At 46.8% G+C, this 26,087-nt stretch overlaps 1 protein-coding gene across 1 annotated transcript; it reads left to right on the top strand.

Moving 5' to 3' along the window:
* Positions 1-2,023: 2,023 nt before the first annotated feature.
* Positions 2,024-24,735, top strand: Ptafr (platelet activating factor receptor). Its single transcript, XM_027399524.2, has 2 exons — positions 2,024-2,390; positions 22,751-24,735. Exon 2 carries the CDS (start codon positions 22,797-22,799, stop codon positions 23,820-23,822), a length of 1,026 nt encoding a protein of 341 aa, XP_027255325.1. The 5' UTR covers positions 2,024-2,390; positions 22,751-22,796; the 3' UTR covers positions 23,823-24,735.
* The last annotated feature ends 1,352 nt before the right edge of the window (positions 24,736-26,087 follow it).

The raw sequence follows: 26,087 nt of genomic DNA, 5'->3' as shown, positions 1-26,087 counted from the left end.
GATAATGGTAACACGTAACACCAAACCAAGGCTGGGTTGGGGGAAATGAGAACTGCTGCATGTCCTGAGGTGATGAAGGTTGTCCTGTGTACCAAGAGGGATGCAGGTTAGGATATCTTTATTCAAATAATACCGGCCAAGCACAAGCCAGAGCGTGCCCAGAGGCAGCAAGCTAGGTAGGCCAGAGAGAGAGAGCTCCCACTTGTCTGCTGTAGCTAGCTCTTAGGAAGCATGGTTACAGTGTCTCCCTACAGTCCTGGGCAGGGAGAGTGCCGTTCCTTCCACCATACAGGGCTCACATGTACATTAGAGGGTTTGAGATCCTGATTTGGCTCTCAAAAGGCCATGCCAGCAATTAGCCATGGTCATGCTTAAGGCTGACGTGGAAGTGAAACACTCGGGGACCTCTGCTGAATGCCTCACAGCTGAGGCACAGAAAGCAGGTGCAGACTGAGGAAGACATATGTACTTGCTACTCTGGAGGCCCTTGCTCTTGTCCTTGGCAGCCAGGGAATGTGTCCTGGAGAAACTAATGTTCAGTGGGAGTTGGTACTGAATTCAATTGCAGGATAAAATTGCAGTGTTTGTTCCCCTATGTCTGGAGGGAGGAGGTTTCCAGGTATTTGCAGCTTCCGTGACAGCAAGGGAACAGGAGGGATTGTAGTCTTAGTTACAGGAAGCTTGTGGTGACACCGCACATTACAACTGCCAAGTGAAAGGTCCAGGAAGCAGTGTCCCCTGATGTGGTTGTCCCACAAATGGGTCTGAGGATATCCCTAGTGAATATGAGAAGACAGCAATAGAGAACAGGCAGATAAGCCTTGTTCCTTTGGGTTGGGCACCTACAGTTCCCAAAAAAATTAAGTTTATCACTGAGAAGAGGAATCTTCTGGAGCAGTTCATAATGGCACACATGGAGAGGACTTGAGGGGAAGGGGAGAGGTCAGGAACAGCAAACCTAAATGGCTGGTGGTGAGGTCATACCCAGGAATTCTCTGCTCTGTGGGAGCAAGGGGACCCGGGAGGCAGGATCCAGAGTTCAAGTTGCCTTCAGCTCTTTGGGTTTCAGTAAGGACATGGTATTTTCTAGAAGGAAGAGTCCATTTCCTTTCTGCCAGTTTGGCCATAGACCTATAAGAGCAGCAGTGGCCCTCATTTGGGCATAACCCTGCCCAGAACAGCTTTCTTTGGTAAACCAGCTAGAGAGAGGGTGCCTTGGCACTAAATTGAGATCTCAGCCATGCCTGGCCTCTAGGGCAGGACTTCTGTAGTTCCTTGTGCAGAAGGAGGGAATGGGGAGCTCCAGGCAGCAAAGGCTCACTGGAGATTGCTGAAAGAGCCCCTCCATGCCTCTTCTGTGGTTTGTCATGAGTAACAAAGCACCATCCCACACCTTCCACGACACAGACAACTGCTGCCAAGGTTTCCCTGGGCACAGGCAAAGTGGAATGAGCCGGTGAGCTGGGGTGAGGATCTTGGCACTTGAGTCAGTAATGCCAACTCGAAGCCTCAGCTTCCTCCTGTGAAGTAGCCATTGCGCCTTGCAAGGCAACATGCAACCATTGCAGGCAACTAGTCATTCCTTTGGCAGTCTAGTCAGATGAGTAGGTGGAAGGAGAGAGGGGTAAATTTCAGTGCAGAAGTTGGAACTCCAGACAAGTCCTCGGCTCTTGTGAGAGCTGTGGTCTGTGGCTTCCCCCAGTCTGAGGGCTCCTTAGAGAAAGGCTTGCCTACCTTCTCTCAGCTGAGGTTGCTTCAGAAGGCAGGCATGTCTCCTAACAGGCTAGTCATCCCCAAAGGCAGGGTTACCAATTTTCCTGGCTAGGAATGCCTATGGTATCTGTGATCCTTGCTGTGTCTCCTCAGCCAGGTGTCTCCTATAATCAGCTTTGAGGCTTTTCTGTCTTGGGGCTCACTGGATTTAGGACTGTCTTGTTGAAATTTGGGCTCCTAAGGACAATGCTGCAATCTTCTATAGTTGGGCCCTTCTAACTCTCAGATAAGGAGTAGGATTTTTTAGTTTTCTGCTTCCTCAGGCCTGGCTCTTCCTTCCAGAGAGGCTCAGCTTCAGATGAGTGAGTATGAGTATTTCTGGTGACCTTAGGGTTGGGGCTCCACCCAAGGAGTTAGCTTCCTGGCCTCAGGTGCCTTGCCTGCTCAACAGAGCTGGCAAGCAAGCTTCCCCTAATTCTCCATCCTACTGACACTGCTGACAAACAGGGATTGGAAGGCAGAATACAATGAGTCACACACTTGGGTCTGGGCCTGCCTTCGACTTACTCCTCCCTTATTCTCTACCCTGCTTACATGCTCTCAAGGAAATGGGTTCTCAGCAGTCTCCAGCCCACAGCTCTGTCACCTCTTGGACCATCGTCCTCACCACAGCTTGGGTAAGAAGAGAATGGTCTGAATGAGATTCAGTTGTAACTGTGTGTGTGGCTGACCCAAAGAACCACTTAGGGTTAGGATAGGTCTTCAGAGCTAGGTTATGTCTAATTTACCCTCACTAGTCTCACAATGGGGATGCTCTCTCTCTCTCTCTCTCTCTCTCTCTCTCTCTCTCTCTCTCTCTCTCTCTCACGTACACATCCTCTCAGGTCTCAGATCTTTAGCAATGAACAGCCATAACTTTCTCGCATACACAATACAGCCTCAGTTGTGTGTGGGTGCAAGTCTGTAGTTGGTAGAAGCAGGAGAGCAGGAGCTCAAGGTCTTCCTCAGCTCTGTAGCAATTATGAGATCACAGAGCTACAGGAGACCCTATTAAAAAGATCAGGGCTGGAGAGATGGGTGGTTCAGTGGTTAGAAGCAAATACTGTTATTGAAGAGGACCTGAGTTTTGTTCCCAGAACCCATGTGTAGTGATGTATTATTTGTGATTTATTAAAGCTTGCCTGAAGATTCAGAAAGCAAAGTCAGCCACAAGCCATAGAAGCCAGGCACACACCTTTAATCCCAGCAGCCAGAAGCTAGGAGGTGGTGGTACACACCTTTAATCCTAGGACTCAGGATTAAGAGGTAGATGAATCTTTGTGAGTCCAAGGCCACCCAGATCTACACAAGATTGAATCAGTCTAAAAGAGAATTACAGTTCACACCTTTAATCCCAACATTAGGGAAGTACATAGGACAGAAGCAGGGTCTCAGAGAGGCATTCATTCTTCAGCCACTCTGAGGAAAGTTTACAGTCTGAGGCTTGGTGAGAGCTGGTGGAGATAGGACCAGCCCATTTAGCCTGAGATAGAGGTTAGAAGCTAGTGGCCAGCTGCTTTGCTTTTCTGATATTCAGCTTGAAGCTTAAATCCCAATATCAGTCTCTGGGTCATTTATTTATTTGTGTTACATATTGGCATCCAGCCATCTCAGATGGCTCGAAGCTCCAGCTCCAAGGGGGATCTGATGCTCTCTTCTGCCCTTAGAAGGTACCTGCACTCATGTGCACATACACACAGAGATACATGTGTACACATAATTAAAAAATAAAATCTAGCAGGGCAGTGGTGGTGTACACCTTTAATCTCAGCACTTGGGAGGCAGAGGCAGGCAGATCTCTGTGAGTTTGAGGTCCACCTGGTCTACAAAGCTACACAGAGAAAACTTGTCTCAAAAAACCATAAACAAACAAACAAACAAATCTTAGCCAGGTAGTGGTAGTGCACACCTTTAACCCTAGCACTCAGAGGCAGAGGCAGGTCGATCTCTCTGAGTTTGAGGCCAGCCTGGTTTACAAAGAGAGTTAAGGACAGCCAGGGCTACACAGAGAAACCCTGTCTTGAAAAAACAAAAATAAAAAAATAAAAAGCAAAATAAAATCTTGGGCTGGAGACACAGCTCAGCACTTAAGAGTATGTGCTCTTGCAGAGAACCTGAGTTCAATTTCCAGTATCCATGTCAGGTGGCTCAAACCACTGTGACTCCAACTTCAGGGGATCAGATACCAACCCCCCCCCACACACACAGAGAGAGAGAGAGAGAGAGAGAGAGAGAGAGAGAGAGAGAGAACATACAGAGAGAGAGAGAGAACATACACAGGCACACAGAGAGAGAGAGAGAGAGAGAGAGAGAACACACACACACACACACACAAATATGATTTAAAATAGATACAATTTAAAAATCCCCCCCCCAAATAGCCAAGCATTGATAGTACACACTTTTAATGCCAGTGCTTGGGAGGCAGAGGTGGCTGATCTCTGTAAATTTGAGTCTAGCCTGGTCTTCAGAACTAGTTCCAGGATCAACAAGGCTATACAAAGAAACCCTGCCTCGAAATGACAACTCCCCCCACCACTGCCCAACCAGAAAAACTTAAAAAACCACAACATTCCCCCTAGATACACACATACACACAACACATCTTTGTCATTCACAGATAGATCCCATAACCACTCACTACAAACAACACACAAATTGTTATCAACTGGCACAATATCTCTGTTGACCATTTGCCGGATGAAACACATATCTGAATGCTGGGACTTTGTATTAACATTTGACAGGGAGAAACATATCATACCTCCTGGCTTGTGCATGTTCATTCTTCAGGAAGTTGTTGGCTATTCTTGGATCTTTGCTTTTTTATTTGGGATTTAAGCAGTCAACTTGTGAAGTTCCTTGGAAAATTCTCTTGGGATATGAATGTGCATGTGTGCCTTGTGTACATGTGTGTGCTGATGTGCAAACCCAAGCACACTCATGCAGAAGCCAAAGAAGGATGGTCTTCTTTGGCTTCTATCGCTCTCCAATTTATTTTATTTTATTTCCAGACAGGGTTTCTCTGTGTATCCCTGGCTGTCCTGGAACTCTCTTTGTAGGCCAGGCTGGCCTCGAGCAAGTGCTGGGATTCAAGGCATAAGGTCCTGCAGCTAGTTTTGAACTCAGTATGTAGCCAAGAATGACTTTGAACCCCTGAAGCACCTGTCTCCACCTTTCTTTTTTTCTTTTTCTTTCTTTCTTTCTTTCTTTCTTTCTTTCTTTTTTTTTTTTTTTTTTTTTTTTTTGGTTTTTCGAGACAGGGTTTCTCTGTGTAGCTTTGGAGCCTATCCTGGCACTCGCTCTGGAGAGCGGGCTGGCCTCGAACTCACAAAGATCCGCCTGCCTCTGCCTCCGAGTGCTGGGATTAAAGGTGTGCACCACCAATGCCCGGCCTGTCTCCACCTTTCAAGTGCTGGGATTACACATTCAAGCCACATACCCGGTTGTTTTAGTTCTTTGGGGCCGAAGCACGTGTTAATGATGCTTTGACCTGTAAGGAGACATTTTATCGTTGACGAGGAACATCACCGTGATTGCAACAGAGCAAGGGGCTAGCCCAGCTACTTGGAACTGAGGTTGGGCAGTGTGTGGAGACCCCTGCCCTCTTGGCTCTGTTTTGCCATGTGTCACTGTGAGACAGACTCTGGTCCTTTCTGGGCTTCAGCTTCCCGAAGTGTAGGAGGGTGTTGGTTCCACTAGTACCTGAGGGCTTGTGTCCTTAGACAGTGTCTATCATGGGACCTGGTGCTGACTGCTCAGGGTGTGCTGGTCAGATGGCTGAATCAATGAAAGCTAGAGGCTCTGGCTTCTCTCACACAAACTCACTGGAGTTCCACTCCAGCTGCCCACACCTCTTCACCCTCACTTATTCCCATGAACTCACTCACAGCTAACCTCTGGCTCAGGGGTTTGAGAAGTTTCCTCCTTCCTCCAGCCCTGTGGCTCTGTGTTCCCATGGGTTTCTTGGAGCCAATGCTTCTTGGTCACCAGGGATGCCCTGCCCAGCCTTAATGAGCACAGCTGTACTTCCAGCTCTCTCTTCTCATCCTTTTCCTTGTCTATGGCCTCTCCCTCTCTCTCTTCCCTACAGAGGTACACACACTCATATGTTCATCCACGCACATTCGGCACACTCTGTAGCTCACGCTTTTCTCTTGTCTGTTGTTCCCCTCCCTCTGTCTCTTCTGTTCCTTTCCCTTCCGACTCCCTCTCACCCTCTTCCTTGTGCTAACCGGTTATTTTGGCCACTCCCCCTCTCGCTCCCCTGGCTCATCCTGGCCCACTGCTTTGTATACCCACTCTGCCCCTTGCTTGCTCTGCAGGAAGCCTCTGCAGTACTCAGGTCTGGCAAGCTCAGCTTGGAGGTTCCGGTGGCATCCGTTGGAGGGGCCCTGGGTCACCGTGTTTCCTCCCGGGGGGTGACTTGGCAGTGCTATGCTCTGTTTCCTCACTTCTGCAATTGCCAGGCTACAACACAGAGGCTAGCGCTGGGGCTTAGACCCGGAGGGACACGCAGAGCCTACAGTGAGAAGTCTACAGGTAAGAAGGACCCAGTCCCGGCTGGGCAAGGGATAACCCTACACAGATGTCCTCAGGAGGCCAAAGTCATGGCCCCAAGCCACACCAAAGCAGACGAATGGCTTTTAAAGAATCATTCTGGCATTTTTTTTTCCTCAGGCTAAGCTTCATGTTTAAAAAGAGCTTTTTTTTTGCTGCACATCAGGCCAGCCCCAGGACCTCATGCATGCTTGGGTGGTGCTCTACCATGGAGCTCTGTTGTTAGCCCTCTTGTATTTTTGTTTTTATTTGCTTGTTGTATGTATTTGTGTGTGTGTCACGGTGCACCTGTATTGGTCAGAGGACAGTTTGTGGGAGTCAGTTCTCTCCTTCTCTCATCTATGTCCTGGGGCTTGACTTTAGTTCTGAGGCTCAGCAGTGGGTGACTTTACATTGAGTTATCTCACAACCCCCTACCTTTGTTTACATCAGGTTCTTAAAACTGCTGAGGCTGGCCTTGAACTCACTGTGTAGCACAGGCAAGTCTTGGATTTTTTTTTTTTTACTTTTTAAAGATTTATTTATTTATTTATTTTATGTGTATGAGTGTTCTGCCTGGCCATGTGTATGCGCACCATGTGTGTGCCTGGTGCAGAAAGAGTTGAGAAGAAGGGGTCAGGTCCCTAGAACTGAGTTAGAGTTGGTTGTGAGCCACCATGTAGCTGTTGGGAACAGAACCTGGGTCCTCTCCAAGGGCAGTCAGTGCTCTTAACCCCTGAGCCATCTCTCCAGCCCCAAGCCTTGGTTTTCAGTCCTCTCGCAGCATTCTGAGTAGTTGGCATTTCTGCACTGTCATTGGCCCTGATTTAGGAAGAATTTCTTGGGACTGAACATTCCAGAGAACTTGTCTTTTCTGACACTAAGCTGGAGCCAGTGTGACCTTACTCACTGGGAGGCAATGACAGTGACTAGAGGCAGCTACTTAGAGCTCTAAGAGGAGAATGCCATTCCTTTTACTAGCTGTGTGAAGTTATTCGCCCTCTCTGTGACCAGCTCCCCTGAAGGCTTTTGAGGAGGAGGGTGAGCTAAAGGGTCTGGGACAGGGCTGAGTACTTGGGACCTCACTCACGGCTGCATTTCCCCAGAGGATGAGGAAGATAACTGGGTCCCTGGTACAGAGGAGTAGGCCCACAAGCAGTTAAGTCTGAGGTGTTGGGGACAGAGCCCAGTGTGGTACTGGCCATCCTTCACTGGCAGGAAGTGTTGGGGTGAGGCTGACAAGCCAGAGCTGCTGGCTGGGGACTTGTTCACTAATGAGGGATAAAGGACTTGCATCTGTGCCCCACCTGGCCCAAGAGTATGTTGGGGGTGGTGGGGGAGTGACTGCCGGAGAACAGGGAATCCCTTCCTCTGAGTACCCAGCCAGAGGAAGGAGGAGGTGACTGGCCTGGACCTTCTGTGGCTTCAGTTTTGCTTATAAACTGGGGCCCTGGGCACTTGAGTGGCCTCACTTTTCTCTTTTGAGGCTTAAGAATGTAGGTTTGTGGAGAGGTGAACAAAGAAGGCAGGCGGATGTGCTTTGCTGACCATAGGTAGTACCAACATGAGTGTCAACACAGTGCTAAAACCAGAGGTCTTACTGCGCATGCCTTAAAGAGGTATTTGTTCATTGTGTCTTCTCACCCTTAGCAGGGTTTGACATAATGTTTAGAGAAAGCACTGGGGCTGGGTATGGGGAGCACATCTCTGATACCAGCACTCCAGAGGCAGTAGGATAAGGAGTTCAGGGCTAGCCTTAGCTATATAGCAAGTTGAAGGCCAGCCTGAGCTACATGAGACCCCTGGCCTGCCCCCAAATAATATGTACTAAGTAGATGAAAAGATAGTACCATCAAAACTATACTTGTTCGGGATGGATAGTGAGCTACTGGACAGCTGTCCTTACCCTAGTCACTTTGGGTTACTTACCCTAGTCACCTTGGGTCACTCCATCTGATCGGTGAAGGCTTGAGCAAGGGATTCACAGTCCCCAGCAGTGATGACCAAATGTGTCTCAAGGGCTACTTTCCCTTCCTGATTGTTGAGATGGGATGAGCCCCTAGCATAGTGTCTGTTTTATAATTTAAAAAATCATTTATTTATTTATTTGACAATTTCCCCTCCCTCTACTCCTCCCAATTCCTTCCCATCTTTTTATCTCTTTATGGGAATTAGAGACCTCCCCTCTCCTGGCCTGCAGACAAGGTCTTTTTATTTATTTTCTTTTAAAGATTTATTTATTTATTTATTATGTATACAGTATTCATTCTGCACCCAGAAGAGGGCACCATGTCTCATTATAGATGGTTGTGAGTCCCCATGTGGTTGCTGGGAATTGAACTCAGGACCTCTGGAAGAACAGCCAGTGCTCTTAACTTCTGAGCCATCTCTCCAGCCTGTAGACATGGTCTTGTTGAGGGCCATTGACCCCATCCTTTTCTATAGAAGGCCCCTCAGTGGATAGAGACTTGAGCCCAGTTCAGGATGATAGCTGCACTAGAGTCTGAGAGCCCTTCTGGGCAGGGTCTGCAGGCAGGAGTCTACACAAGAGTGGAACCAGTTCCCACGAACTGCTCCAACATGGCTGCTCTGAGCAGCCACTTCTGTGAATCCTGATGAGGGTGGGAGAAGTCTCTAATGACCCCCTTTAGGGAGGGTCGAGTGACCTATTCACAAGGTTGCCTAGATCATCGGAAAGCACAGGTATTTACATTATGATGATTCATAACAGTAGAAAAATTGCAGTTACAAAGTCACAACAAAATAATTTGATGGTTGGGGTCTCCACAACATGAGGAACTGTATTACAGGGTTGCAGCATTAGGAAGGTTGAGACCACTGGGCTGGTGTGTGTATTTGTGGATGGGTGTTCGAATGTACAGGAGTGGGACCTTCCACCAGCTTTGGAAAAGACTTCAGCTGGCTGATCTAGGAAATATGTCAGTCATTTGTGTGAAGCTCCTTCCAGTTCATACAACCTATTTCTTTTCTTTCTTTCTTTCTTTCTTTCTTTTTTTTTTTTTTTTTTTTTGGTTTTTCGAGACAGGGTTTCTCTGTGTAGTTTTGGAGCCTCTCCTGGAACTAGCTCTTGTAGACCAGGCTGGTCTCGAACTCACAGAGATCCGCCTGCCTCTGCCTCCCAAGTGCTGGGATTAAAGGCGTGCGCCACCAACGCCCGGCCATACAGCCTATTTCAATCTGCCAAGTGCGTTACTGTTTCCCAAACACTGTGACCTCACTTTCTTCTTACACTCCTGCTTTGAGGCTGGCAGGATACTCCAGTTTACAGATAAAAATCCCGAGGCTCTGATTGGAGGAGAGATTCTGTCAAGGTGGTGGTGGGTAGCACCACCGACACCAGAGAGACCTGCTCCCTTGATTCCAAAGGCTGTGTCTTCCCTTCCACCACCCTTCAGGCTTCTTCCCAAAGGTACAGCTGACTGGTATCCTGTGGATTTGCTGCTTGTTACTAGGGAGAGCACTGTGAGGACAGTGGGAAGGGAGCAGCTCCCTTGACCATTAAAACTACCATCACCATGGTGGGCAGTAGTGGAGCATACCTTTAATCCCAGCACTCCGTGGGCAGGGGTCAGGCAGGCAGATCTCTATGAGTTTGAAGCCAAAGTCCAGGACAGCTAGGGCTACACAGAGAAACCCTGTCTCAAAGAAAGAAAAAACAAAACAAAAAACCCAACAACAGCAAAACTACCATCACCAGTCTGAACCTTGAAATTCCTGACTGCTTCTTGTCCTATCCATCTAGTTACTGCCTGCTTGCACACGGTGGAAACCTGATGGCCACATGCTCCCAGCTGCTGACCATCAGATTACCACAGGTCCTCAGACACCAAGGCAGGGGCTCCAGACAGCTGGTCTGGACACCATGTTGGCACTCCAGACAACCTTGGGATCTTTGTGATGACAAATAAATCCCTGTCCGTTGCCATGACAGAGCTGGGCCATGCCCAAAATAGAGAAGAGAAGAAGGACACCAAGGTTCCTGGAAATCTTCCTGGAAGGATTTGATGGGTGTAGATGCACCGCCCCTCCCTCCATTCAATATCCCAGCCGCAGTAAACACTCAGGCTTCTAGCCCGCTGGTGGAGGCGATTCCTCTAGAGCGTGAATGCCCCTTCTCTATTGACTGCTGCGTACAAATTCCTTTCTGTTCCTAGAACAATCTAGTAATTTGTGAATGGTATTGTGTCAGGGGAAAGAGTCTGACAGTTTGGTAATAATACCCTGTAGGAAGATTTTGATTTGGCTATTTGTATTTACACATTTATTTATTTAGAGACAGGGTCTTTTGTGCAATCCAGGCTGGCCTCCAACTTGCTATGTAGATCAGGCCAAGACTTAAATTCTTGATCCTCCTGCCTCCATCCCCCAAATGCTGGGGTTATAGGGGAGTACCACTACATCATTTGGCATATGAAGAAAGGAACTTTAGATAGGCATGGTAGGCCACATCTGAAATCCCACCACTCTGGAGGCTGAGGATTGCTATGAATTTGAGACAAGCCTGGGAGACTGTCACAGTGAATATACAAACAAACAAACAAACAGGGTAAAAATAAGAGGAAAGAAAAATGGACGGGAAGCTGGGGAGGAGATAGCTCAGCCAAGCCAAATGTTTATCTTGAGTGCATGAAGACCTGAATTTGATCTTCAGTAGAAAAGCCTGTCATGTGGCACACATTATAACTTCAGTCCTAGAGATAGAGACAACTGTATCTTTGGTTCTCACTGGCAAGTTGGCCTAGCCTACTCAGTGTGAGATTCTATCTCAAGAGACAAGACAGACTGAACCTGAGGAACAACACCCAGAGCAGCTGACCTCTGGTATACACACACACCACACACACACCACACACACACACACACACACACACACACACACACACACACACACACACACACTTTCATATATATATATATATACACAGTCATACCTGGATCAAGGTAGAATTCCCAGTACACAGGAAAATTGGTTAATTCTGGTCCTAGCCATTAGTAGATATTTTGGTTAGCATAGTGCTATGACTACAGGGTATCTGGTTCAGAATCTTTACGATCAGGATCTCTGATCCCTTCATTTGACCTCTGTTCTTCTCACATTTGGAGAAATGGCAATGAGAACACTATGAGGGGACACTAAGAGGGTCTGCCACTATGGCTGGCCTAGCTTGGACAACAATGTAAGGCAACAGGGGAGCAAGAACAGGAGGCAACTCATTTACTTATTGGGCACCTACTATAGGCTCAACACTTTCTTTCTAGTTTCCTCTGTGTGTGTGTGTTGTACCTGTGTGGACACACATAACTTTTTTTGTTGTTTTTTGATACAGGGTTTCTCTGTGTAACAGTCCTGACTGCATGACTTCTTTTAAAAATAGAAGATCTTATTTTAAAATTATATCTACTTGTTTATATTTGTGTGTATGGGTGTCCATGAGTGATGGCAAGTGTGTGGAAGTCAGAGCACAAGTCACTTACTTCCCTTCACCATGTGGGTTCTGTGGACCGAACTGGGATTTTTAGTGTTTTGTTATTTTGTGGATTTTTTGAGATAGGGTTTCTCTGTGTAGCCTTGGCTGTCCTGGAATGTGCAAATGTGCTCTGTAGACCAGGTTGGCCTTGAACTCATAGAGATCCATCAGGCTCACTCCCAAGTGCTAGAATTAAATGTGTGAACCATTACTGGCTGGCAAATAATTTCCTTTCATAATTTTTAATGTGCATTGGTGTTTTGACTGCATGTATGTTTCTGTGAGGGTGTCAGATCCCTTGAAACAGACAGTTGTGAGCTGCCATATGGTGCTAGGAATTGAACCTGGGTCCTTTGGAAGAATATAGCCAGTGCTCTCCCCCCCCCCCAGACAGGGTTTCTCTGTGTAGCTTTGGAGCCTGTCCTGGGACTCACTTTGTAGACCAAACTGGCCTTGAATTCATAGAGATCTGCCTGCCTCTGCCTCCTGAGTGCTGGGGTTAAAGGCGTTCGCCACCACTGCGAGGCAAGGTGTGTCTTCTCTAGAGAAGTGACTGTCAGTCCTTCACTGCCTCCTCTCTTTGGTGTTTTGCAATGTGAAAACCAAACTTTGGGCTGGTCTCTGCTCTTTTCGTTGTTGTTTTGAGACAGACTCTCACTATATAGCTCTACATAGTATAGACCAGATTTGTTCAGAACACAAGGCACCTTCTGCCCCAGCGTCCCGGATGCTGAAAATACTGGTACATCATGGCTGATTCTTTTATCCCCCAACCCCTTTTAAGAAGGTCCCATTCTATAACCTATGTAGCTCAGGCAGACCTTCAATTGGCTGGGTAGTCAAGACTGACTTAAATCTTCTGTTCGTCCAGATTCTACCCTCCAAGTGTTGGGATTACAGGACACACCACCATGCCTGTCTTTAAGCCCAATTAAAAACATATTTCAAGCTGGACATGGTGGTACACATCTTTAATACCAGCGTTTGGAAGGATCCTTGTGCGTTCAAGGCTAGCCTGGTCTGCATAGTAAATTCCAGACCAGCCAAGGCTACATAATGGGACCCCATCCAAGCAAACCAAACCAAAATAAATAAAGTATTCACACTGCTGATAAGGACATGGAGTCTCAGAGACAGAGTGTTTACTGGTTGAAAGTGGGTTTGAACCCAGCTCCAGCTCTACCAGGCTGGAGTTAGCTGGATGCAGAGCAACGCCACCCTCCTTTTTGCCCATTTTCTTCCTGACTACAAGGTGTCAAGAAAATTGTAGGGTCCTGCCAGCATTTGGTAGTTTCGTTTTCTTGAGACAGAGTTTCACGATGTTGCACTGGCTGGCCTGGAACTCCTTATATAGACCAGGCTAGCCTCAACTTGACAGAAATCCTTTTGCCTCCACCTCCCTACTGGCATTAAAGGTTCTAGCCACCATGCCTGACTCCTGCTGGCTATTTAAATTCTTCCCAGGCCTTAGGGCAGATCTGTGAGTGGGTGAGGTGTTAGTCAAGGAGCAATTGGCTCCCAGCAGGAGCCATAGTGCGGCTTTGGAGAATTCTAGTCTATCATTTCCCAGATCTGTTTTCTTTCCTAGTCCCACATTCTCTCCTGGAATAATAGGTGTTTCATCTAGAAAAAAAAATGAGTATAATGAGTATAAACCCATTCCACAAAGCTGATTTTCGTAGGATATATGATCCCAACTAAGAACTGATGCCTGAGAGCTCCCTAGTGAAGGGTGTCCAATGTCCTGGGTTGAGGTGGGCAGGCTCAGGGTCTGCTCCAATACTTTCAACCAAGCAAAGGGTAGTTGATTCCAAGTGGTGGTGCCCATAAGGAAGGTATGTGCTTTTCCTTTCTATGAAACTTAAAGTTGACGCCCTCTTGGTGAAGGCCCCTTCGTGGCCAAGGGTTTGCCAGGAGCTGCAAGATTTGTGACTGAAGTTGTACTGTCTGATTTACAGTTTATAAATATTTAGACATTTCTACTTTTGCCCTTAGCTGACTTCACAAAACAACAGGGCTGGCCGGATGGTGAACTCAGCTTTCCAACTCAGTGTCTGTGCTGGAGTGTTAACCAGCACATTCTTTCTTCTGCCCAGTTCCTGATGGTGCCTCCCCTGTCACTGTCCGGGCAGGGAACTCTCCTCAGGTTCCCTGGGGGCTGCCAGTCTTTCCAGTGGGGATGGGGTAAAGGTCTAGATGGTTTACCCCACCCCCATCCGAGGGCTGGGCCTGGGCTCAGTTTTGACCCCTCAGGGAACTATGCCCTAGGTTAAGTAGAGTGCTTCAAGACTCTACTTAACTGATGTCTTTATTTATGGCAGGGGGAACCTCCAGTTTGTCTCCCCAGAAAAACAAGACAAATTTTCTTTGACATCTACCTTGAAATTATTGTCAGTGGCTTAGTGGTTTGTTCATTCATTTCCTGGCCGCAGACACTGGGTGTAAAGAACTGAAAATGGTTTAGTCTCTGCTCTCAGGAAGTGTCCTTCCTGGTGAGGAAACAGCCAGGCATGGTGGCACACATCTTTAATCCCAGTACTAGGGAGGAAGAGGCAGGAGGATCTCTGTAGGGCCAGCCTGGTCTATAGAGCGAGTTCCAGGACAGCCAGAGCTACACAGGGAAAGCCTCTCACAAAACAGAACAAAACAAAACAATGGTGATTTGGGCATGGTGAGCTGGGCATGGTGTTGTAGGCCTGGGGACCCAGCTAGTCAGAATCCTAAATTCAGTGCCTGCCTGGATAACTTAGTGAGACACAAAGAGCTAAAGGAGAATTTAGGGTACAGCTCAGAGGTAGAGGGCTTGGATAGCACTTGCAAGGTCCTGAATATCACCCCTACTACTGAAAAGCAATCAAACTGAAGTATTATTTAGGTTGATACAAAAAGTTTTGGTGCTTCTTTTGCCACACCCAGTGTGTCCTCACTCAGCTAATCCTAGGCTTTCTCAAGTAGGCCTGGGCAGGCATGGCACAGGGCAGGGCCCACAACGTCCCGAGCTAGCCCTCTGACTGGACATTTTTCTGGAGCTAGTCACCATTATAACACAAGCTGGAGCCCAGACCCAAAAGAAGAAGGTGCTTCCTGTGTGGGTGGTGGGTAGGGTCACGATTTCCCCACATCTGCAAGTGTCACAAGCTGCCCAGCTGTGCACTGCCTCTGCCCCCGTCCTTCTCAGATACAGCTAGACCAGAAGTGCTTCCTACCCTGGGAGCCACACAGTTGGGGGGTCCAGCAAGACAGAGAAAAGGCTCAGAAGAGGAGACATCTTGACCCCAAAGGAGAGGAGCAGAGACTATGGGCGAGGGACATACACATTTTCTGGTCTCTGGTATGTCTTTGCTGATTGGCCATCTCAAAGACCTTTGGGTTCTGTGAGTTAAAACTGCTACTGTTTACCATACCGGCTGGGATACAGCTTATCATTAGAGATCTTGCCTAGCATATATAAGACCCCAAGTTTGAACTCCAGCACTGAGGAAAAAATTATAGCTAAGACTTTCTAAAACAACTCAAAAAACCAAACCAAACCCAGACTCTTCTATCTTAAATAATGCATTTTTTTTCTTACTGAAAACAACTGGATTTTCTAAAACAAACAGTTTAGGGAAAAGAGTGGCATTGTTGGACATGGTTTACAGAGCTCTTGAATGCTGGATTAAAAAGGAGACAGTTGGGGTCTCACAGCCGCTTCCACATTCACTATGTGGTGACAAGCTGTTTTGCTTGAAGGAAACGGTTGGCACACAGATGTGTGCTGGTAAAGGGAGGGTTTTTTTCCCTTCTTGTGCTGGGGAGGAAACTCAGGACCTTGAGCATGCAGGGTACCTAACTTCTCTACCCCTGAGCTTAGAGGGCTCTTGCAGATAATTGAAGATTTGTTTCTTTGACTTTAAAAATATTTTTATTAAGCCAGGTGATAGGGCACACCTTTCATCCCAGCACTAGGGGGGCAGAGGCAGGCAGATCTCAGTGAATTTGAGAATTTTGTCTACAGAGCTGGTTCTAGGACAGCTACACAGAGAAACCACGGCTCAGAACAAAAAAATGAGTGCCTTAGTTATATTGAAAATGGGCCTCATTACAGCATTTCATGCATGTTTATAAGGCATTTTGAGCATATCCGCCCCATTACTCTCTCTTGTCTCCCTCCTCCCATTGATCTTTCCCTCCCAATTAGTCCCCTTGAAAGTATGCATCTGTTTTTATGTTTGTTTTGGGTCTTAGATAAGCCACTGAGTTTCATTAGGAACTTGCAAGGGTGAGGGTTTATTTACAGGAGCATGAGTGACCTTAGCTTGTTTTTGATTCTGTGTGTGAGTATGGCATATGGCACTCGCCTGTGTGCATTCAGAGCAAGATGTTGGGGTCCTCTGTCACTTCTTGCCAAATCTGGAGACTTTTCTTCTTCTTCTTCTTCTTCTTCTTCTTCTTCTTCTTCTTCTTCTTCTTCTTCTTCTTCTTCTTCTTCTTCTGTTCTTCTTCTGTTGTTGTTGTTTTCAGCTCTTCTGGCGGCCAGCAACCCAGCACTCTCCCCCCACCTCCCCCAAGACAGGCTTTCTCTGCAGCTTTGGAGCCTGTCCTCGAACTCAGAGATCCGACTGCCTCTGCCTCCCAAGTGCTGGGATTAAAGATGTGTGCCACTACTGCTTAGCATAGCAAGCACTCTTAACCACTCTTAACAGCTTGTTTGTTTTGGGTCAGGGTCTCACTGTGTAGTCCTGGTTGGCCTTGAACTTGGGAACAGTTCTAGGCATATGCCACCACTCCAACTAGCTCATTTTTGACACTAAAAATCATAAATAAACTGGAAGGTGATAATGCTTGCCTTTAATCCCAGTACTCGGGAGGCAGGGACAGGCAGATCTCTGTGAGTTTGAGGCCAGTCTGGTCTACAGAGTGAGTTCTAGAACAGACTCCAAAGCTACAGACAAACCCTGTCTCAAAAAGCAAAACAAAATCATAAATAGTAGTTTCTTAATTTTTTTCTTTTTTTCTTTGAGATCAAGTCACATATAGCCCAGTTTGGCCTTGAACTTGCTATGTGGTGCCTTTATCTACCAAAAGCTGGGATTAAAGGCATGAACTATCATGCCTGGATTTGTCAGTTGTATAGTTATATATTTCTTTCCTTTTCCAGTATGAATCAGAGGCAAGTTCAGTTCACAGATCAAATTATTGCATATAAGCTTTTCTCTGGATGACCATGTTATAGTTCTGTTTGCTGCAGAAGCCTTTTGTAGATGCTATCCATTTCACACATAGGGTATTAAGAAGATGTATGTTTAATGCTCAAGATTTAATAAAAATGGTAACTTTCAGGTTGACCAGATGGCTCGGTAGGGAAGCTTGCCTGATGGGAAACCAGATGACCAGATGATCTTTGGGCCCCATGTTTTCTGATCTCCACACATGCACCATGGCACTTGTGTGCACAGGCACACATACTCTGAATAAACAAATAAAATAAAACAAATAAAATTGTAAAAATATTTAAAAAGATAACTTTCTTGATTTATCAAAGACATTAAAAAATTCTATTAAGTATTTATGCATTTTTATTATTGTGGTTTTTGTTTTTATGTTTATTTGAGGCAAAGCCCAATGTAGCCTAGATTGGTCTCAAACTCCAGATGTAACTGAGATAGGTCTTCAATTCTTTTTTGTTTTTTTTTGTTCGTTTTGTTTTTTTGGTCTTGAACTCTTGATCTTCTTGCTTCAGCCTCTCATTTTTTTTTTTTTTTTTTTTCTCTGAGACAGGTTTTCTCTGTGTAGCCCTGTCTGTCCTGGAGTTGACTCTGTAGACAGCTGGCCTTAAACTCACAGCGATCCTCTGCCTCTTGAGTGCTGGGATTAAAGGTGTGTGCCACCAAAATCAGCTGAATATTTATTGATCTGTTTTTACCCTTCAAGTTCTTGGTTGTGAAGAAGTCAATGTGTCCCTATTTAATTTGATGTCATTGGATCTGTGATTAGAAGCCTGACAATTGCTCACCATTGCTTTTGCACTGTCACTGCCGATGGGACACAGCGAAAAAGGAAAATCCGTACCTGGGTGTGATGACTCATACATGCAGTCTCAGCAACTGAGAGGCTGAGGCAGGAAGAGTGTTGTAAGTAGACTTTTCTGTCCTGCCAGCCAGTTCTCAAATAGCCACACAGAGATTTACTATTAATTATAAATGCTCGGTCAATAGCTCAGTCTTGTTACTGTCTAACTCTTACATTTTATTTGTTTGTTTGTTTTTTGATTTTTTCAAGACAGGGTGTCACTGTGGCTTTGGAGCCTATCCTGGCACTCGCTCTGGAGACCAGGCTGACCTCGAACTCACAGAGATCCGTCTGTCTCTGCCTCTCCAGTGCTGGGATTAAAGGCGTGCACCACCAATGCCCGCTTTTTGTTTGTTTGTTTTGTTTTCTAAGACAACATTTCTCTGTGTTGCCCTGGCTGTCCTAGAACTCATTTTGTAGACGAGGCTGTCCTCAAACTCACAGGCATCCACTTGCCTCTATCTCCCTAGTGCTGGGATTAAAGGCATGTGTCATCATTATCCAGCCAACCTGGGCTATTTAGTGAATTTGAGCCTAGAAAGAACTATAGAACAAGAACAACAAAAACAAAAGTAACATTTTAGTATTACTATAAAAATTCTAGCCAGGCAGTGGTGGCACATGCCTTTAATCCAAGTACTCGGTTGGTGGAGGCAGGTGGATCACTGTGAGTTCGAGGCCAGCCTGGTCTCCAGTTCCAGGATAGCTAAGGCTACACTAAGAAACCCTGTCTCAAAAAAAAAGAAAAACAAGAAAGAAAAAAAAAAGGAAAAAAATCAAAGACAAATCTTCAACAAAAGTATTCTCAAATTAGCAATATAACTCATAGAGTGATTCAGGATGGACTTTTTAAAATGTTAGAGAAATTGTGATTTATTAGGAATTAGGAGACCTACAGACTTGACAAATAAATTACTGTCCTGCTAAATGGAGCAAAGACATAAAAAATTTTCATAACAAAGTTTCAATGACACCCGGTTGTTTCTTTAAATGTTCTTATATTTAGTCTCCTTCAAGTGTTTTCCCTGTAGAAGGCTCCTGAAGAGATGGATGTCATTAACAAGGTTTCTCACCCATTCCTGTGCATTAGTTTTTGTTACTGGGAATAAAGTTGAAGAGACTTTCTGGTTCTCACAGGTGGCGTGGCCTCCATGAAGAACTGAAATTCAGATGAGGTCTGAATCATGAATAGAAATTGGCCAAGTGAAAGGAATGGAGGAATGGGGTTGTTCTAGTTTGCTTTCTGCTGCTTTGACAAAGACTCTGACCAAGCCAGGCAGTGGTGGCTCACACCTTATATCCCAGCACTAGGGAGGCAGAGGCAGGAGGACCTCTGAGTTTGATATCAGCTTGCTCTACCGAGTGAGTTCCAGGACAGCCAGGGTGACACAGAGAAACCATGTCTAGAAAACAAGAAACAAAAAAAATTCTGACCAAAAGCAATGTAGAAGAGAAATAGATTTACTTAGCATACTCTAGTCTGTCATTGAAGAAAGTGGAGGCAGCAAGCTGAAGGCAGAGAGTAGCCTAACCTCCAACCAAGGAACTCACTTCACACTCTAAGAAGCACAGCAGGAACCCCAGAAGAAGCAGCTTGCTGACTTTATAAAGTTCAGGATCATCTGCCTAGGGGATGGTCTCTCTCACAGTGGGCTGGGCCTTTCTACATCAATTAACAATTGAGACAGTCTCCTACAGACATACCCCACAAGCCAATCTGATCTAGGTAATTTCTCAATGGAAGCTCTCCTCTCAGATGACTCTAGACTGTGTCAAGTTGGGAGAACAAACCAGAATATGTAGCTTCAAGGTAGAGTCCTTGCCTAGGCCTTGGGTTCTATCAGCATTCAGAAGGAGGGTGGGAAGGAAGGAAGGTAGAAAGAGAGGAAGAGAGGGAAGGGGGGAGAGAGAGAGAGAGGGAGAGAGAGAGAGAGAGAGAGAGAGAGAGAGAGAGAGAGAGAGAGAGAGAGAGAGAGAGAGAGGAGAGCCTTCAAGGCAGCAGGTTGAGTTTGGAACTGTGAGGTCTGGACAGGGCTAAAGTCCTTCAAGAGAAGTCACTCTAGCTGGAGACTGGTAGGAAGGTGGCCTAGGGTGCAAGCTGAGTGGCAGCTTGAGCGGGAGGTCAAGGCAAGGGACATGAGGTGGCTCCTTTAGCCCTGGCACCATGCACACCTCTGCTTGGAATGTTTGCACCATCTTTCTTCCTCATCTAGGCTTTCACAGAAATGCCACCTGTTTTCCCAGATCTTTCTTTGTTCTTCCTATCAGAACTCCATTTGTTCTTGTAGGGCAGCGTAAGGGGAGTGTCTAGGGGTACGCACAGGCTCAGGATTGGTGTGCCTCCAGGCTTGGAGGGTTTGCCCTGTGTTGATTGGCCAACTGGTTGTTATGGCCCACAGGCCCTCCCAGGGTGGTTGCTATGTTCTGTGCGTCATTGCTGTGTGCTTGTCTGTAAAGTACACCCAGGGTCTTAAAGCATAGCGCCACCAGCTAACTTCTAATTGGTTCCTTGTCTTGACGCAGGCACCTAACCTCTAGTGACTAAGACAAGGTCATAGTGAGCATGTGTTACTGTCATGGCTGCCGAAATGGGGAGCTGGTCCCTTCACTTTCTTTTTTTTATTTGTTTTGTTTTTCGAGACTGGGTTTCTCTGTGTAGCTTTGGAACCTATCCTGGCACTCACTCTGTAGACCAGGCTGGCCTCGAACTCACAGAGATCCACTTGCCTTCATCTTTTTTTTTTTTTTTTTTTTTTTTGAAGCAGACTCATTGGCCTTCAATTCACAGAGATCTGCCTCCTTAGTGCTAGGGTTAAAGGTGTGTGTCACCATGTCTGACTTTAGCTTTAATCTTTAATGCACCTAGACTTTTGTTTTAAAATAACTTCAGGATACTCTTTGGAGGGAGCAGGGCTTGAGACAGGATCTAATGCAGCCCAGGCTGGTTTCTAACTCACTGTGTAGGTGATCCTTCTGCCTCAGCCTCCCAAGTGCTGGAATTACATACCTGTGCCACCACGTACAGAAGCCCAGCTAATGTCAAAACATTTTTTTTTATAAATGAAGTTGTAAAATAGTATGGTTACAAGTCATGCTTTTCGTTCCCCAGTTTTCCCTACTATTACAGATCTAGAATACAGTTGTCAAAACAGAGAACCAATTTTTTTTCCAGTTCTGGAATTAGAATCCAAGATATCACATGTCAGAGCAAGGGCTCCCTCACTGAGCTTCACTATCAGCCCCAAGTTCATGTTGAGGCAACATTAGTAACTAAACTATGGATGCTATTTGAAGTTTATTAGATTTGTTCTCTAGTAAACATTTACTCTGTTCCAAGATAAATTCCAGGATTCTACAATGCATTTCGTCTCTCTCTCTTTCTCTCTCTGTGTGTGTTTACATGAGCACACGAGTGCGTGCATGTTTGTGTGATCTATTTATGTTTTGAGTTCCATGCTGTAGCCCGGCTATCTTCAACTCCGTATGTAGTCCAGGCTGGCCCGATACTCACTTAATCCTCTTGTGCCTGCTTCCCACGTGCTGGGGTTACATATGTGAGTCACCATGCCTGGCCATATGGATGTTTAGTTTCCTATAATCTCTGACAGCTCCTCAGTTTTTCTTTGTCTTTAGTGACATTGACACTTTGAGTAGGCACTGGCCAGTTAGTTTTTGGGATGTTTATAGTTTTGGCTTGTTGGGTTTTGGGTGGAGCTAGAGGGTAGACTGGAGGTCTAACCCTTGGTCACACGCATGCCGAGCAAGAGACCATTGTGCTATAGTCCTGCATCTGTTGAATCGATAAAAACAAATTCTTATTATATAGCTTAGGTTGCCCTAAAATTCCCTCTGTAGACCAGGATGGCTTCAAAGTCCTGGTGATCTTCCTGCTTCTGCCTGCCAAGTGAATTCCACTTCAGGTATGTACCACAATGCCTGTCCTAAAACTTTCTGCAATATAAACTTCAAAAAGAAACTTTTTTTTTTTTGGTTTATCGAGACAGGGTTTCTCTGTGTAGCTTTGGAACTTATCTTGGCACTTGCTCTGGAGACCAGGCTGGCCTCCAACTCACAGAGATCCGCCTGCCTCTGTCTCTGCCTCCCGAGGGCTGGGATTAAAGGCATGCGCCACCAACGCCCGGCTAAAAAGAAACTTTTTTATTTTATTTATTTTATGCATCTAAGTGCTTGTCTGCATGTCTGGGCACCAAGTGTGTGCCTGGTGGAGGTCCAAAGGGGGCATCAGATCCCCTGGAACAGGTGTTATACCGTGTACATCCACCACAGACATACAGCACACACACAGAGGTCAGGTGACAACTAGTACAACTCAGTTCTCTACTTCCTCCATGTAGGGCCTGGGGATCCAATCAGGCCACCAGACTTGGCGCCAGGTGCCTCTACCCACTGAATCATCTCCTAGGCTGCTAACCTTATTTATGCAGGTTCTGCCTCTCTCTTAATCCTTGGGATTAAATTCCTACATGGGGGCTGGAGAAATGGATCAGTGGACAAGAGCACTGGCTGTTCCTCCAGGGGTCCGGAGTTCAATTCCCAGGAATTACATGGTAGCTCACAACCACCTGTAGTGGGATCTGATTCTCTCTTCTGGTGTGTGTGAAGACAGGTCACTCGTATACATATTAAGAAAATTCAACATGGCCGGGCACTGGTGGCGCACGCCTGGGAGGCAGAGGCAGGCGGATCTCTGTGAGTTAAAGACCAGCCTGGTCTACAAGAGCGAGTTCCAGGACAGCCTCCAAAGCCACAGAGAAACCCTGTCTAAAAAAAAAAAAATTCAACATGAATTCTAGAGAGTACTCCAACATTCCAACGGTAGCAAGGAGCCTTGGAATTGATGAGGTAATGGAGTCCCTCATTGGTTCTTTATTAACCAGAGTCTTTGCATGCTCTTCCAGGCACACACAGCACCCCATGATCAGGTGACCCTTCTAGCCCACAGCAATGGAGCAAAACGAATCCTTTCGTGTGGATTCTGAGTTTCGATACACCCTCTTTCCGACTGTTTACAGCGTCATCTTTATCCTGGGGGTGGTTGCCAATGGCTATGTGCTGTGGGTCTTTGCCCGCCTGTACCCTTCCAAGAAACTGAACGAGATAAAGATCTTCATGGTGAACCTCACCGTGGCGGACCTGCTGTTCCTTATCACCCTCCCGCTGTGGATCGTCTACTATTACAATGAGGGAAACTGGATTCTACCCAAATTCCTGTGCAACCTGGCTGGCTGCCTCTTCTTCATCAATACCTACTGTAGTGTGGCCTTCCTGGGTGTCATCACTTACAACCGCTACCAGGCAGTGGCCTATCCCATCAAGACTGCTCAGGCCACCACCCGCAAGCGTGGCATCTCTCTGTCCCTGGTCATCTGGATATCCATCGTGGCTACTGCCTCCTACTTCCTGGCCACAGACTCCACCAACCTAGTACGCAAAAAGGATGGCTCGGGCAACATCACTCGCTGCTTTGAACATTACGAGCCTCGCAGCGTGCCGATCCTCGTTGTTCACGTCTTCATCGCGTTCTGCTTCTTCCTGGTCTTCTTTCTTATCCTCTACTGCAACCTGGTCATCATCCACACGCTGCTCACGAGGCCCATGCGGCAGCAGCGCAAACCTGAAGTGAAGCGCCGGGCGCTATGGATGGTCTGCACCGTCTTGGCGGTGTTTGTCATTTGCTTTGTGCCGCATCACGTGGTCCAGCTGCCCTGGACTCTAGCAGAACTGGGCTACCAGACCAACTTCCACCAGGCTATTAATGATGCCCATCAGATCACCCTCTGCCTCCTCAGCACCAACTGTGTCTTAGACCCTGTAATCTACTGTTTTCTTACCAAGAAGTTCCGAAAGCACCTCAGCGAAAAGTTTTACAACATGCGCAGTAGCCGGAAGTGCTCCAGGGCCACTACTGACACGGGCACCGAGGTGATGATGCCGGCTGACCAGACTCCTGTCATGTCACTAAAAAACTAATCTCTGTCTCAGTGAAGTCAGATCCGGGGTCTCCTCTTCCGTGGACCTCACAGACTGAGCTGGGAGGTGAGGGGTCTCTGATTGTGGCCAACCCCTCCTGGGACCCTGGTGGACTATTAGGCCTGCCAGTTACTTTTCTCACGGACACAAGACTGACGGCACTGGCAGCTTGTTGGAAAATACCGAACTTGAATGCTCCTTTTCTCCCATCTTTGGGTTAATAACTAGCGACTCTGGCTGATAGGCTCATCTAAAGCTTCAGAATCTGACATCGCAGCTAGGGTCAAACCTTGGGCTTAGACTCTGAGCCACCCAGTTCATCCAACTGGGGCCGCAGCCTTCAGAATGGGGCAGTGACTTCTGGGGGCGACAGCAGGGGACGGGGATTATGAGGAAAGGACTCTTCATGGTCCTGTGCAAGACCTCTGCGGGGAACAGTTGGGTTTAGACGGTGCCCTCCTCTCTCCACCCATGTGCCACTTCCTAGAGGCAGTGGCTTGGTGGAAGCGTTTGACTGACTCAGTAACTTGTCTCAAATGTAACCAGATGATAAATTAGGAAAGCTGACCAGAAGCTGGGATGGGAGCATATGTCCTGAGGCAGCTGAGCTTCTTTCTGCCCAGGCTTCAGAGTGCTGAGAGACTGGAATAGAGATGGCTCCCTCAGGACACTGCAATTTCAACTTCCCAACTTGTGGCAGCAGCAGCCGTTTTTTGATGACCTTGGACTCCTGCTAGTGATTTTTGACGAGTGTCGTATTTCACTCAATGTGCCCAGCCTCCCTGTCAGAAACAACTCAAGGAAGGAGAGATTTATTTGGTTCACAGTTTCAGAAGACTTTAGTCCAAGCTGGGTGTTGGTGGCACCTTTAATCCCAGCACTCGGGAGGCAGAGGCAGGCGGATCTCTGTGAGTTCGAGGGCAGCCTGGTCTCCAGAGCGAGTGCCAGGATAGGCTCCAAAGCTACACAGAGAAACCCTGTCTCGAAAAACAAAAAAAGAAAGAAAGAAAGAAAGAAAGAAAGAAAGAAAGAAAGAAAGAAAGACAGACTTCAGACCATCACAGGAATTAAGGCACCGCAGGGCAGCTCAGACTATGGCAGCAGGAACAGGAAGCAGAGGTTGTTCACGTGGCAGTGAGCCAGGAAGTGAGAGCACTTTAAACTGGGGGGTGGGGTACAACCCCCCCCCCACTTCTATAGCCAGGTCCTACCTCCTAACGGTTCCACAGGCTCCTGAAATAACACCGTTAGTGGGAGAATGAACATACAGAACATGACCCTGGGCCAGTGAGATCAGGTAAAGGCAGTTGCTGCTAACACAGATGATCAGGGTTCCGTCCCAGAACCCACAAGCTGAAAAGAGAACAGATTTCTGCAAGCTGTCCTCTTTATGCACGCTATGGCACACACATGCGACGCCTGCCCCATACACACATAAATAAACGTACAAAGTCAGTACAACAAAGCAAACAAACATGACCAATGGAGATGCAGGGTATTTTAGAATAAAAATTCATCAACTATTACATTCAAGAGAGGTCCTCTTCTACCCTCTGAGCAGTGTCTAGAAACCTCAGACTCAGAACTCTGAGGAACTTTTCCTGGTTTCCTGAGCCTTGTGCTCCTTAAAAAAAAAGTTATAAATAAAATAAAATAAATGTCTTTCCTTCCAGCTAGTGTCCCCTTGAAGTTGGGTCAGCAGCTGATTCCTGTCTGCCAGACAAGCATAGGTTGGTATCCTGCTCGCAGGTTTGGGGTGATGGCTATGGGCTGTACCTAGCTGAAGGTGAGTAGGTAGCTAAAGCAACACACTTGAACTTCGGCATCTTACAAACTCAGGTTCAAGTCTCACCCATGCTGGGTGCTGTCTAGAAAGTGAGAATTAGATTTCCTACCTCTTGGTGTTATTAGCCGGTAGGTACAACCTACCTCAGGGGTCGTGATGAGCAGGCCTACTCAGCTGACTCTTGGCTACTCATCCTGATCCTCCCCGCAATCCCCTGATAGGAAGTGAAGGGGTGAGAGTTGGACATCTGGATTCCGGATGCTGTTTGGGGCTTTGCAGACGACTTACTGACGTCATTTAAACTCCAGAACTCCAGAGCCGTGGCCATGTCTAAGTGTAACCTGAGTGGGCTGAGTGGCCATCTGGGGAGACAAATGGCTTTTCAATGAAAGCAGATGTAGCAGACAAAGCAAAGGCCAGAGAGAAACCACGAGCACTGGTTCTCAACCTTCCCAATGCCGAGACCCTTTAATACAGTT

This window comes from Cricetulus griseus, chromosome 2, assembly GCF_003668045.3.
Source record: "Cricetulus griseus strain 17A/GY chromosome 2, alternate assembly CriGri-PICRH-1.0, whole genome shotgun sequence".
Classification (NCBI taxonomy): Eukaryota; Metazoa; Chordata; class Mammalia; order Rodentia; family Cricetidae; genus Cricetulus; species Cricetulus griseus.
The sequence above is the reverse complement of the archived record's forward strand: the minus strand, read 5'-3'. Positions and strand labels throughout refer to the sequence as shown.

Bases quoted from the DNA above. Each gene is read 5' to 3' on its own strand.
- Ptafr (XM_027399524.2), top strand. From the start codon at position 22,797: ATGGAGCAAAACGAATCCTTTCGTGTGGATTCTGAGTTTCGATACACC.